The sequence below is a fragment of the Mixophyes fleayi genome, chromosome 2, assembly GCF_038048845.1.
Source record: "Mixophyes fleayi isolate aMixFle1 chromosome 2, aMixFle1.hap1, whole genome shotgun sequence".
Classification (NCBI taxonomy): domain Eukaryota; kingdom Metazoa; phylum Chordata; class Amphibia; order Anura; family Limnodynastidae; genus Mixophyes; species Mixophyes fleayi.
In genome coordinates this window covers 297413665-297427533 of record NC_134403.1, presented here as the reverse complement: position 1 = coordinate 297427533, position 13869 = coordinate 297413665, and the positions used below count along the sequence as shown (strand labels likewise).

General features: G+C 42.9%; 1 protein-coding gene across 2 annotated transcripts in view; it reads left to right on the top strand.

Moving 5' to 3' along the window:
* The window catches only part of SHROOM2 (shroom family member 2), a 195204-nt gene that overhangs the window by 75752 nt on the left and 105583 nt on the right, over positions 1–13869 (top strand). For both annotated transcript variants that reach the window (XM_075196461.1, XM_075196460.1), the window contains exon 2: positions 7005–7150. In XM_075196461.1, coding sequence (XP_075052562.1) covers positions 7005–7150 — 146 coding nt within the window. The remainder of the gene's footprint in view (positions 1–7004; positions 7151–13869) is intronic.

Below are 13869 nucleotides of genomic sequence, written 5' to 3'. Positions count from 1 at the left end.
GAGAGTCAGGAGCATTTATAGAGGTCGCGATAACGTGAAAGTGCAATGCCGGAGAGCTGTCCATTCGGAATAACTTGCGGTCAGCATGCTGGTGCGCATCTGCAGCGTCGCTTTTGAGGTAAGTCTGTTTATATTGAAATAGTTTTTCCACATTTTCAGATTTTAGTTGTAGGTCTCCCTGGTGTCGGAATTTTCGGCACCGTTAAAGCATACCCAACCCTATTTTTAAGTCACACTCCACTCTGATCACCTCTTCCCACTCTAGAATCCAAGACTTCTCCCGTGCTGCCCCCCTTCACTGTAACGACCTCCCTCGCTCCATTCGTCTCTCACCCAATCTGTGCTCCTTCAAGCGGGCACTTAAAACTCACCTGTTCCTTAAGGCCTACCAACCATCCACTTAACCTCTCACCTCTTCTGGTTCTCCCCTGCCCCCTTTCTCTCTCCCCGTTGCTTCACTGGCTCCCTTTTGTGCCTGACTTTGTCTACCCTCCCTTACGATGTAAGCTCGAATGAGCAGGGCCTCTCTTCCCTCCTGTCTCCATACCTGTTCTTCTGCTCCGTCTCTACTGTATCTGCCTGCCTGGAGTTTCTGAAGTACTAGTACTTTGTGTTTATTGTTCTGTACTGTTTTACCCTGTATAGTCTACTGTTTGTACCATGTACGGCGCTGCGGAAACCTTGTGGAACCTTACAAATAAACGATAATAATAATGATTATAAACTGACTAGCATATTAGAATAAAATCTAGTTTCTGTACACTAGTTTGACAGAATATAGGGTTATATTAATGTATATTAAAATCAACTTTTAGAAAGAAAATATATTAGTTTAGTGGGTATTCTATAGCATAGACTGCAATATCCCACAAAGCCAGCAATCAATATTTGTGCATCTGTTTCTTCTTTAGCAACTTCTTTTTAAAACCCAAGTTAAGCTCTAAATTGTGTTGTGATTTGTTTAATGTTATATTCTTTTGATACTTGTTCTTGGAACACTTTTTAAACACAAATCCACACTTACCTACTTTTTATTCCTTCCCTCAGGGAGATCACGGATGGGAGAAGTACAAGTGATGAGGGGTCAGGGTACTTGAAATCGCGTTATTTTGGCTTAGCGGTGCAATGCCGCAATCAGGTCATTTTTCACCAGGGCCAATATGACGCGATTCAAGATGAATAAAGAAATGAAAGTTGCTCAATCAATTTATAGGCTAAAGCAGGTGCGTGAAAGGGTGGAGTTATCCTAAAAGGAACAAACAAAGGAAAAGAGTTCCCCCAGCACACTGCTATAGCCAGCAACAGATCTGCTATTTCTACTGTAGATAAAAATGCAAAAGTCTCGGTTACACACATTTGCAAATGTATGTTTAAGCCACCCACCACTCCACGGTGCTTTTTCTAATAGGGTGGTCCTAACTCTAAACAAGGAGAGTCCCATATATTTGGGCCATACATATGTGTTTTTAAATTGAGAGCCAACCTACCAAAGAGGTACCCAAGAAACCTCCAAATAGCAATCCAATGTCAGCACTCCCCCTCAGCTACTGACACCAACATGCTTCTCAGACAAATAAAGAAATGAAAGTTGCTCAATCAATTTATAGGCTATAGCAGGTGCGTGAAAGGGTGGGGTTATCCTAAAAGGAACAACCAAAGGTAAAGAGTTCCCCCAGCATTCAAGATGAATCGGGTCATGGAGGCCCTCATCCTGCCGACCACTGGGAAATGGGCAGGATGCAGGAGAACTACCTCATATTCTGAGAGAGTGGTCAAGGATGGTCAAATCACAGGGGAAACGTTTTATCTGAAGCAGTGGACCCACAGAAATTATTAACTTGCATTTATACGTTGTATACCCTTAATCCACCATGCAAACATCATATATTCCACTTTTGACTTGTTTACTTAGCTTCGCTAATATAGGGTCTTTCCAAGGTGAGGTGAGTCCATTTTTGAGGCCGCTTTCAACCACATTGCTGAGGAGAATTTTCCAACTTCTGTGGAGCTGTCAATGGAGCTTGTGTCCTCTATTAATACTTGCAGAGAAAATGTTAATTTATATTATATATAATATAGTAACATTAAGGATTTGTAACTGCTTTCCCTTTGCCTGCTTGGTGTCCTATTTTTTTGAATCATCTTGACCTGACACCCTCCAGTGACATCATACCCACAACGATGCTAGTTATGGTATTATGAGGTGGTTATAACATATGGATAAGATTACATACAGGACTGCTTTGGAATGAGATAAGGTGATTGTGAGACAAGGACATTCTAATAAATTATAAACTTTGAAAACAGACTTATTAACAACTTATAGAAGCCAGGTATAATACTGCAGCAGATATAGTAGTATACATGTATATCCTAATATTCACATCCTAGTATATCCTCATATTTGCACTAGACAGATATAGAGAGGAAATAGAAATAGGTTAATTTTAAAATAAAATATCTAATAACTGACTAATAGTTAATGTTTAAGAGAGGCAGTTTTTACTATTGCTACTACAAATATGGGTCAGAGCTTGACAAGCTTGCTCATGTTATGTGAACACATTATTGTGCTTTGTAATCACAGGTTGAGAATGGAATTTTCTTAGAATGGTAATAAATAATAGTTAATAATACAGCTACTTACTTTATAAGCAATCTCAGTCTTTATATCAAATTGCTTGTCAGAGGCAATTGCACAATCCTGAGGAGTTTTCTGTGACTTTTATAGATCATGGCAACTATTAATGTTATCAGCAGTGCAGCTCCAACTGAGCTGGCTGCTGGTAGATCCTGCAAGTGAGAGAGAAGAAGGAGGCTGCACTCTCATACCCGAGATATGTGGGCCTTTTGCTGGGGACATCCACGCTGTCTAGCTGGGCAAAGGGTATATTACATCTTATTGAGCTTATTTTTTGGCATCTTACATCCTTGTTGTGTTATTGCTTGATGTTACATTGTGCTGGACTTACTACTTGGTATGTTACATTGTGTTGGGGATATTACTGTTGTTTTTTAGTGGCTAGGGGCTGTGCATCGTGAACTTTGAACTGTATATGGTAGGCAGTGCTTTTCTGTGCATAGCATTTTGTTTTTTGGTTACAGTTTCCCTGTACCGTGCACTGTGTTGTTCACAATATATTAATATATCATTATTTTCTATACCAAAAATAGTTATACTATCTCACAGTTCTGTATTGTGTTACGGACAGCACACTAAATATATCTTTATTTAATTTTATCATGCAGTACTGTCTTTTTTGCTTTCGTATTATGGTAATTTCTAGAAAGTATGCTGCATAGATAGTACCATTTACAAAAGCACCAGAACCACTGTTTTTCATAGCCAAGCTTAAAAAAAAATGTGTGCGTTACCACACCTACAATATCCAGGAGACAACGGTTATTGTGGGTGAAATCTTGACCTCCTGAGAGGGTGTAGCAACCTTCCTGAAGCGGGTCCAGGCAGTGAAGCAGTGAGTAGGGTCCAGCATGATGACGCAAGTTACGTCATTATGTCCCTCTCGTCTATGACTTTGTGGAAGTACCCTCTGCAGCTCTGAACAATTGTCATATTTGCATATGTAGCCCCTCCTAAAAATCTTGTCTCAAATAAACTGCTATCTTCTATCTTTGCCTTCAGCAATTACCAATATTTATCTTGAATATTAATGGTAACATATATAATTGCTCAAGAATGTGACTATAAAGCTCCTCACTGTTTATAAAGTGCACTTGTTACATATATCAAAGCGTTCATTTGGGTGCTAACTGCAAAAGCCAGGGGCCACTTCTCCCTTCTCATCCTCCTTGACCTCTCTGCAGCCTTTGACACCGTTGACCACCCCCTCCTCCTTCACACCCTCCAGTCTTTCGGCCTCTCCGGCCCAGTCCTGTCCTGGTTCACCTCTTACCTTACTCACCGTTCCTTCTCTGTCACCACCTCTGGGTCTCTCTCCCCCCCCCCATCCACCCTTCCAGTCGGGGTCCCTCAGGGCTCTGTTCTGGGACCCTTACTCTTCTCTCTATACACCTCCTCCCTGGGTGAACTCATCAGCTCCTTTCGGCTTCAGCTACCACCTTTACGCTGACGACACTCAACTATACCTCTCCTCTCCTGATCTCTCTCCCTCCCTCCTCTCTAGGGTGTCTGCTTGCCTCTCTGCCATCTCCTCCTGGATGTCCTCTCGATTCCTCAAACTTAACCTTGCCAAAACTGAGCTCATAGTTTTTCCTCCCTCTCATACCCCATCCCCTTCTGACCTCTCCATCACTGTCGACAACACCTCTATCTCCCCTGTCCCCCAACTTCGCTGCCTTGGTGTCATCCTCGACTCCTCTCTCTCCTTTGGCCCCCACATCCTCTCTCTTGCTAAATCCTGCCGCTTCCAGCTGCGCAACATCGCTCGCATCTGGCCCTTCCTCTCCCAAGATGCCACCAAATGCCTTATCCACTCTCTGATCATCTCCCGCCTGGACTACTGCAACCTCCTCCTCACTGGCCTCCCCCACTCTCATCTCGATCCCCTTCGATCCGTCCTTAACGCTGCAGCTAGGCTTATTTTCCTCTCTCGCCGCTCCTCTTTTGTCTCCCCCCTCTACCTAGCCCTTCACTGGCTCCCATTCCCCTTCAGAATCCTCTTTAAGCTCCTCACACTCGCCTACAAGGCCCTCGCCAACTCCACTGCGCCCTACATCTCCACCCTCCTCTCTATTCATGCTCCATCCCGCCCTCTCCGTTCTGCCTCTGACCGTCGCCTCTCTTCCCCCCTTATAACCTCCTCCCACGCGCGTATCCAAGACTTCGCCCGCGCTGCCCCCCTCCACTGGAACAAGCTCCCTCCCTCCATCAGAACTTCCCCTAATCTGTCCAGCTTCAAACGGGCTCTAAAAACCCACCTTTTTCTTAAAGCCTTTCTGTCTCCCACTTAACTTCCTACCTTATCTTTTGCCTCTGTCCCCCTACTCTCCCTCTCTCCCCTGCGTCTCTCTGTCTGTCCACCCCTCCCCTTAGATTGTACGCTCCTCTGAGCAGGGCCATCTCTTCTCCTGTTTCCACCACTTCTAACTCTGCTCTCCAGCTACTTAGCCCTCCTCCTCGAGGGTCCTCCACCCCACATCCACTCTCGCTCCCTCCTCCCCCCTGGGGGTCTCCCTGTCTTCCGCGCCCTCCTTCTTGGGCCCCGTCATTTGCGGATCCTCCCTCCCCCTTCCCCGCCCTCTCTAGCTGTGCATTGAGCGTACTGAGTTGCTGTGTTTACTGTACTGTGCTGTCTCCCATTGTATTGTGATTTTGTTTGTCTCTGTACGGCGCTGCGGATGCCTTGTGGCGCCTTATAAATAAATATTAATAATAATAATAATAATAACTGCTAAAACAATAGCCATGAGAGTGCAGGCTCTTCACTAGGAAAACAGTGACATCACCTGCACTCTCATGAATATTGGCAGGGCCGGCTTTCCCATTGGGCACGCTGGGCAGGTGCCCGGGGGCCCTGCAGCCCAGGGGGGCCCTCCGGAGGCATAAAAAGAAAAAAAAACCTGCAAAAAAAGAAGAAAATACTTACCGTGCTGTTAGCTGGCGATCCGGCTCCCTCCCTGGTCTCCTTCTCCGTCGCGCTGGCAGTGCATGTCGGGCGTGACGTCATCACGCCCGCCCGACATCCATTGCGGAGCGCGACGGAGGAGGAGATCATGGAGGGAGCCGGATAGGCAACTGACAGCACGGTAAATATTTTCTTCTTTTTTTGCAGGTTTTTTTTTTTTCTGCCTCCAGAGGGCCCCCCTGGGCTGCAGGGCCCATATATATAATATATATATATATATTTTTTTGTATATATAGGGGCCCTGGTGCACTGATGTGCCCGGGGGGCCCAAGAGCTTCTTAAGAGGGCCCTGAATATTGGTGCAGTACAAAATGGCTGCCTTAGCTGTGTAGCGTTCACTTCTGTTGTTTTAAGGACATTCATTTGACATAACAATGAGAGTTAGTTAAATATACTGTAATTTCCAAAATAATAATTTCTACAATGCCACGGTTAGATATGGGTAACTTAAGAACAGAGCATGCTTTTCAAAATGGTATGTGATTTTGACCCAGAATTGAAATTAGTGAAGTAATGTTATATGTCATGCAGCCACACCCATCCTTAACATGATCTTGTCTTCCATGTGCATATGCACATATGTGCTGTAACTCCATAACAGTAACCATAACAGTAATGGGCAGCACGGTGGCTTAATGGTTAGCACTTGAGTTCGATTCCCTTGTTTGCGTGGGTTTCCTCCAGGTTCTCCAGTTTCCTCCCACACTCCAAAAACTTACTGGTAGGTTAATTGGCTGCTATTAAATTGCCCTTAGTCTCTCTTGGTGTGTGTATATGTTAGGGGATTTAGACTGCAAGCTCCAATGGGGCAGGGACTGATGTGAATGAGTTCTCTGTGGCGCACTGCGGAATTAGTGGCGCTATATAAATAAATAGATGATGATGAACAGTGCGGTATCAGTGATGTAACTCCCTGATATTGCCTCTGCGTGTATATTCCTTATACAATTCCAAAAATAAACAGAACTCATTTCCATTCAAAACTTGCTACACAGATAATTATTATCATTAATTATTGCATGGCTGCTCGAGATTATTATCAAGTGGCTCTAATAAATGTAACTAGTCTTGATTCACTTGTGCTAATTAGTTTTAGGTTGGAAGCCCGAAGATGAGGCCCAAAATGAAAAAAAAAAAACATGCTGTTTATCTATTTGTTTTGTTTGCTTGTATGTTTGTTTTACATTTTAGCCAGCCATTAAAAGTTTTTTTCCCCCAGATTTTTTGATTTGTTGAAGGGCAGAAAAATGCTATGTAGAGGAAATGTTCTCACTTGTTCCTAAAATATTCTGCCATTGATGCATTACAACATAAAACATGCCTTTCTGCTCTATATAATCATTTTAGATGCATTAGTTGTAGTATATGGTTCACTTACAATTTAAATCTTTCTTTCAGGTTGAAGAAGGGAGCAAAGCTGCAGACACTTTAATGGCAGGAGATGAAATTGTCAATATAAACGATATACCACTCTCAGGTTACCGTCAAGAAGCGATTTGCTTGGTGAAAGGGTCACACAAGACATTAAAAATGATAGTGAAAAGGTAAGCCATTCATAACCGGTAAAACTAAAAATATACATATTTTCCAAAATGTGATGGTACAATTATGTGCAAATAGATTTTAACCTTATTGATGGCTTCAGGTGAAAATATCAATTTTTTTGGACCAAAATCTGCATTTGTTTGTCCTGTAATTATTAATAAGCTGGACAGTCTCCTCCATGGAAGGTGGCATTTTCTGGTGTACATAGTGGGAGAGGGGGAGGGGGGGGGGGTAGAGAGTGTCAGGTGTAAGGGAGTTGATTGTTGCCTTATACGCCAGGGCTTCTTATGGTCTAACCCAGTGGATTCCAAACTTTTTCAGTTCAAGGCACCCTTAGGGTCTCCAACATTTTTTAAAGGCACCCCTAAGCCAAAATAATTACCAAGTAGTCCCCCTCCTTGCTTACCACTGGCCCTGGCACCTCAGGGAGCCTAGGTGCACAGTTTGGGAACCACTGGTCTAACCAATACCATATATATCGAAGTAATTGTGTACTGTAGTATTTACACAACACAGGTTTGTCATAAGATTCAGAAAATATAGCAGTCTGGGACATGGGCGTTTTATGAGCATTATATGTGCAGTGATAATGCTTGCAGCCCCCACACCCTTCATATGTGACAAGGGGAGAATGTTGGGCTAACATATGTGCCATATGCCCTCCGCACTCTCCCCTTATCACACATGCACCCCCCACCATTCTCCCCCTTTCATGTGTGTCTCCAGTATTCCCCCACTTCTGCATTTCATCATCATCATCATTTATTTATTTATTTATTTATATAGCACCAGCAGATTCCGTAGCAGTTTACAATTGGAAACAAACCGTAATAAAACAATACTGGGTGATACATGCATACGTAGAGGCAAGCTGACAATCTATGGGAATTCATGCATTTCACCCTCATAGGTTCCCACCTGCTGTGTTGAGTGGAGGAGGGCTCTGGTTTTCACAACAGTTCCCATCTTTTCTCCTCTGTGTGTGAAGGAACTCTGTGACTCCAACAGATGTCATCACTGTTGTTCTGCACAGACCTCTAACATCATAAAGCAGCTGCTGTGTAGTGTAATACAGCACTCTGCCCCCTCCTCTACTGGACATCACAGCAGAGTAAGAGGCGTCAGCGAGGTCAGATTGGTAGACAGGGAACAAGAGGAGGAAATAGATCACCCCATTCCTAAAAAACTATTTAGTCCACGCCCCCTTTTTCACTTCTAGCAGTAGTGGGCTGCCCACTACATACATGTACCAGTTTGCAGAGACAGGCAGGCAGAGGATGCTGTCTGGCAGCTCTGATTGTGTTTAAAACACTAGCTGTCTGTCTGCCTCTCAGCCAACAGGACATGTATATAGTGTGTGGTCGTAGACAGCCCACCCCTGCTAAAGGATAATGGGGCTACTGCCCCGATCGTCCCCCTCCTCTGGATCTGTCACTGCAGGGATCTGAGCAAGTCAGGGCAGGGGAGGGTGTGATTACAACTGTAAGCCACAGGGCATTTAATATGGCGGCTGCTCCCTGGGGAGGGGCCAGCCATCGAGAAGGACCCTAATATCAGGACCAGCCCCTATAAAACAGGGACAACCTTCATTAGTCCCGACCCCCCCCCCCCCTTTCCTCATGCAAGGTCACCAGACTGTCAGCTATGTGAGTGCAAGCTAATGACATGAACAGTGGAGAATCTGTTTCACTGGCAGAATAAGCACTTTGCTGCCAGGCGAGAAGGGGATGTGGGAACAGTTTAGAAGCTACTTCCAAAGTGTTTGAATAGTTAAAAATTCTTTAGTAGAAGATTTCACTAAACAACCAATGCACACAGATAGGCGATTACAATGTTCCAAGGTAGGGGGTGACTTCCAGTTCCACAGCGGTTGGAGTGCCTAGTCCTGCTCTGAAGATGACCTTTACTTACCCCAAGTTACACAGGGCTGGGAGTGAGCAGGAGAAAGAAGAAATAATCATTCCATTAGATGGCCAGTTATGGAGTGCAATTACAAGCCACACGGCCAGCCAATCAGCACAGACACCAGCAAGTGTGAATCAGTGGTGTGGGTGGGACCTGACCAGGAGGTTAAGTGCAGGACAGCGAATCATGCTGTCACACTGTGTTCTGCCCTAGCTTCTGGTAGACTGCCAGACTTTCTTGGGAGTCCTGGAAAACAACCACTATTTCTGGAGTCTCACGGACATTCAGGGAGAATTGGAAAATATGCTCTGTAACAGAGTATGAATGTTGTAATATAGAACAGCTGCAGTTCATATGTGGAAATTTTACATGTTGAGATTCAGAGGTTCTTTTAAGCCTTATCCATAATCCACCTATACCCCACGCGCAGTCCACCCATATCGCACCCACATTCCACCCAACACTTTGATCCGCCAAACCACATAAAAAAAAATTCAAAACCATTCCCACTTTATGATAGGCCCCATCCCTTTCATTGCCTCAAAAGTAAGACAGATCTGCAAAAATGTAGGCTATTGGGACATGTGGTAATGTATAAATAAACCATTTTTGTATTATTTGGCTGCTTATATTTTCAACACTGTAACCTACATTGGCAATATAGAATATTTAATTTTGGATTTAAAGGTTAAGCGAGTAAGGTAAAATGCACACTTGTCAACAGTCAAGATTTTAGCAGGGTATTTACAATTATTGGTCAGTAAAAGGGTCTTTACACAAAATAGGTGTCGTTTGGGAAGATCTGGTTTTGGTCTAATATATCCCAATGTTTTTTAGTTGGGAAATGTGGAAGCAAATGAAAATGTGCTTTGGTTTGACAATGCATGGTTTACACTCAAGTCAGTTGATTTTCAGTCTTGGTTGTTGACTTCTACTGCTAACAGTACATTTCTGATACATGTGTTATTTTGTATACATATTTGTAAAAATTGTAATACTCCCATTTTATAAGGCAAACTTAAGAACATATTAACAGCTTTTATCCAGAATGTGAAATGATTAAATTTGATATAGAAATTTCAACATTTATTCACCATATTTTTAATGGAAATTTAGCTTGCTTAATAATTGTTGTTTATAATTAGAGCAGTGTAGCTATGAGATTGTACATCAGAGTAATTGCTTACAGGACATTGGTACAATTGTGTGGTAAGGATAGGTGCTGGCCTTTACTATGGACTAATAGTGCACTTAGGTGCTTTACAAGAGCAGATGATCGAAGATGGAGCAGGATCTACCTCCACTCCACTTCCTTTATCAGTTGGAGTACCACAAGGCTTTGTCCTAGGTCCTCTGCTATTCTCTATCTACACGACTTGGAAAATTAATAAACTGTTTTGGATTTCAGTATCCTCTCTATGCGGATGATACACAAATCTATTTATCCTCTCCTGATCTCTCACTATCTGTGTTGCCTCACGTTACTGACTGTCTTTCTGCCATTTCATCTTGGATGTCCACTCGCCAACTCAAACTCAATCTTTCAAAAACAGAATTAATAATATTCCCACCCAACAATAGAAGCTTCCTGTCTGACATTTCTATTTCTGTTGACAACATGACCATAAATCCCACCCCGCAAGCCCACTGCCTAGGTGTTATCCTTGACTCACAACTATCCTTTGTTTCCCACATCAACTCTATATTTACTTCATGCTGCATAAATCTAAAAAACATTTCCAGAATAAATACATATCTCACACAAGACACTGCAAAAACTTTAATTCATACTCTCATCATCTCCCGAATCGACTATTGCAATTCCCTCCTTACTGGTCTTCCCAAAGTCAGACTCGAGCTCCTACAATCTATTTTGCATGCAGCGGCTAGATTGATTTTCCTTGCAAATTGTCCTTCCTCTGTTGAGTCACTTATTGTTTGCCTGTTTTTCAAGAAATCCAATATAAAATTCTTCTACAAACATACAAGGCCATCAACAAAACTGCACCAACATACATCTCCTCACTCGTCTCAAAATATCTTTCAACTCGACACCTCCAATCTGCACAAGATCCTCATCTCTGTTCCACTCTCATCACTTCCTTCCATTCTCAGTTTCAGGACTTTTTTCGTGCTGCACCCACATTAGAGAATTCACTCCCTCGCACCACAAGACTTTCCTCTAGTCTTCAAACCTTCAAGCATTCTCTGAAAACTCACCACTTATTCCTCTACCACCCTCTTAATCTCCCTAGGTTACCCTATTACCACCCTCTACACAGCTAACACAAGACAACAACCCTTTGACCAACATTGCTGTGTGACTGAGCATCCAGCCCACTAAATACTTTGTAATCTTTCCATTCTAGCTGGACAAGTATTCAATATGATGTATCACTTACCATTGTCCCATAAATTGTAAGCTTGCAAGGGCACTCTTACTTCTTTGTATATATTACCCAGTATTGTTGTATTACTGTTTGTTCCCAGTTGTAAAGCGCTGCAGAATCTACTGGTGCTATATAAATAAATGTTGATGATGATGATGATGATCTAGGAAAAATACAGAATGGTCTACTTTGCCCTACCACTGCTCCCATGTGCAGTGTTAGTCTATCTCTCCATACAGATGATCTCTGTGAGTATCTGTCTCGTCTGCAGTCACTATTTCAGGTGACTTAAAGGCAGGTAAGCAATGAGAAAGGCGAGTCAGATGCTTGGGTTCATAGGGAGAGGAATCAGTAGCAGAAAGAAAGAAGTAATAATGCCACTGTATAGGTCATTCGTACAACCTCATTTAGAATATTGTGTTCAGTTCTAGAGGCCATATCACCAGAAGGATATAAATAGATTAGATGATGTATGAAGAGGGGCAACTAAAATGGTGCATGGCCTACATCACAAAACTTACCCAGGAAGACTAAAAGATCTTAATATGTATAGTTTGGAGCAGAGGGAGGACATGATAGACACTTTCAAATGTATCAGGGGTTTTAACAAGTTACAGGAGGGAAACATTCTTCAAAGGAAGAGAAGCATTAGAACAGTGTTTCCCAAACTCAGTCCTCAGGGACCTTTAACAGTGCATGTTTTCCATATCTCCTTGCTGGAGCACAGGTGTAATCATTACTGACTGACACATTGTAACAGATCCACAGGTGGTATATATTACATTGTGTCAGTCAGTGATGGGTACACCTGTGCTCCAGCAAGGAGATATGAAAAAGATGCACTGTTAGGGGTCCCTGAGGACTGAGTTTGGGAAACACTCCATTAGAACAAGAGGGAAAATTACTTCACAGAAGGGTATTGGGTAAGAAGAATAAACTCCCATCAGAGGTGATAGAGGTAAATGCTGTAGAGCCATTTAAACATGCTTGGGATAGACATAAGGATATTTTTACAACAAACTAAGAATCAAATAGGGTTTGAGGTCACCATAGGTTAATATATAGTCAGACTAGATGGGCCAAGTGGTTTTTATTTGCCGTCAAATTCTGTTTCAAATTCTGTTTGTCGCTTAGAAAACGGAATGGAGATGGATATGAAATCAGTTGTGTGCACATGGCCTTAGAGCAGGGCATTCATTTTCATTGATCATTTTAACCTGTTATTATTATGGTTTGTAATATATATTGTGTTGGCAGAATTATATAAACCGTATTGCACAAATGATATTCTACATGATTTTGGACGTAGAATTTATAATATTATATATTCATATTTTGTTCTTGCGTTACATCTTTTAAATGCTATTTTTATCTCTTCTCTATTTTGAGACCGGTTTTGTTAATGTTTTTATTGAAGAGCGTGAGATATTAAGTGACAGCTCCTGTTAGATTTAGCCTTTTTCCACCCAGTGTATTAGATAGTGTCATTCCCCACTTCCTGAAATGTTTGCATCATCATTATCTTATTGGACCATTGTATCCGGACTTGGCAGTTGCCTGATGTTCAGTATTTTGAATCGTGTCATGAGTTTTGTTCTAAACATAGTGTTATTTTTAATTTTATTTTACACTATTATTGTATTTTCCTTCATTTCATTTTTAAATTGTTAGTAGTTTTATATGTTAAAATAATACTAGTTAATGTTAAACATATGGAGCGTGCTTGGTTTGCAAATATAACCATTTGTGTTTACAACCAATTGTTTACCTAAGCTATTCCGAACCCCTAGAAGTACCTGGTGCCCTCAATTTGCATATAAGGCTGCCTTCAGTATAACCAGGGCCGGATTAAGGGAATGGAGGCCCCCTGGCTGAGGGGGCCTCCATTCCCCCGTGAGGGCCCCCCCTTCCCCCCGTGATCCGAGCTGCCCGCGCCCGCCCCCCCCCTCCCCCCGTGATCCGAGCTGCCCGCGCCCCCATCCCCCGGCACTTACCTCCTTCTCTGGTGCGCTGTACGCTCTTTACTGAGGAGAACTCGTGAGAGTGAGACTAACGAGATCTCCTCAGTAAGGAGAATACAGCGCGCTGGAGAAGGACCGCAGTGAAAGTGCTCAGCAGCATTGATCGCGCCGGGGCGCCCCCGTCCGATCAATACTGCTGCTGAGCACTTTCAAGGGCCCCCTGGATGCCATAGGGCCCTGGGCTGTAGATTCAAAGTATATGCTTTGAATCAAACAGTAGTCTTGAAAGAGGGATAATTTAAAAGCAATGAGAAGAAGATATGAATCAAAGCTAGTCAGGGATGGGGGGGTTGATATCTTTTCTATTTTAGTTTTAGGGTTTATTACTAGCACATACTTGCCAACTTTCGGGAAGTGTATTCTCGGCAGAGGGTCGTGGTTAGAGGTCGGGAGGGAGTGGGG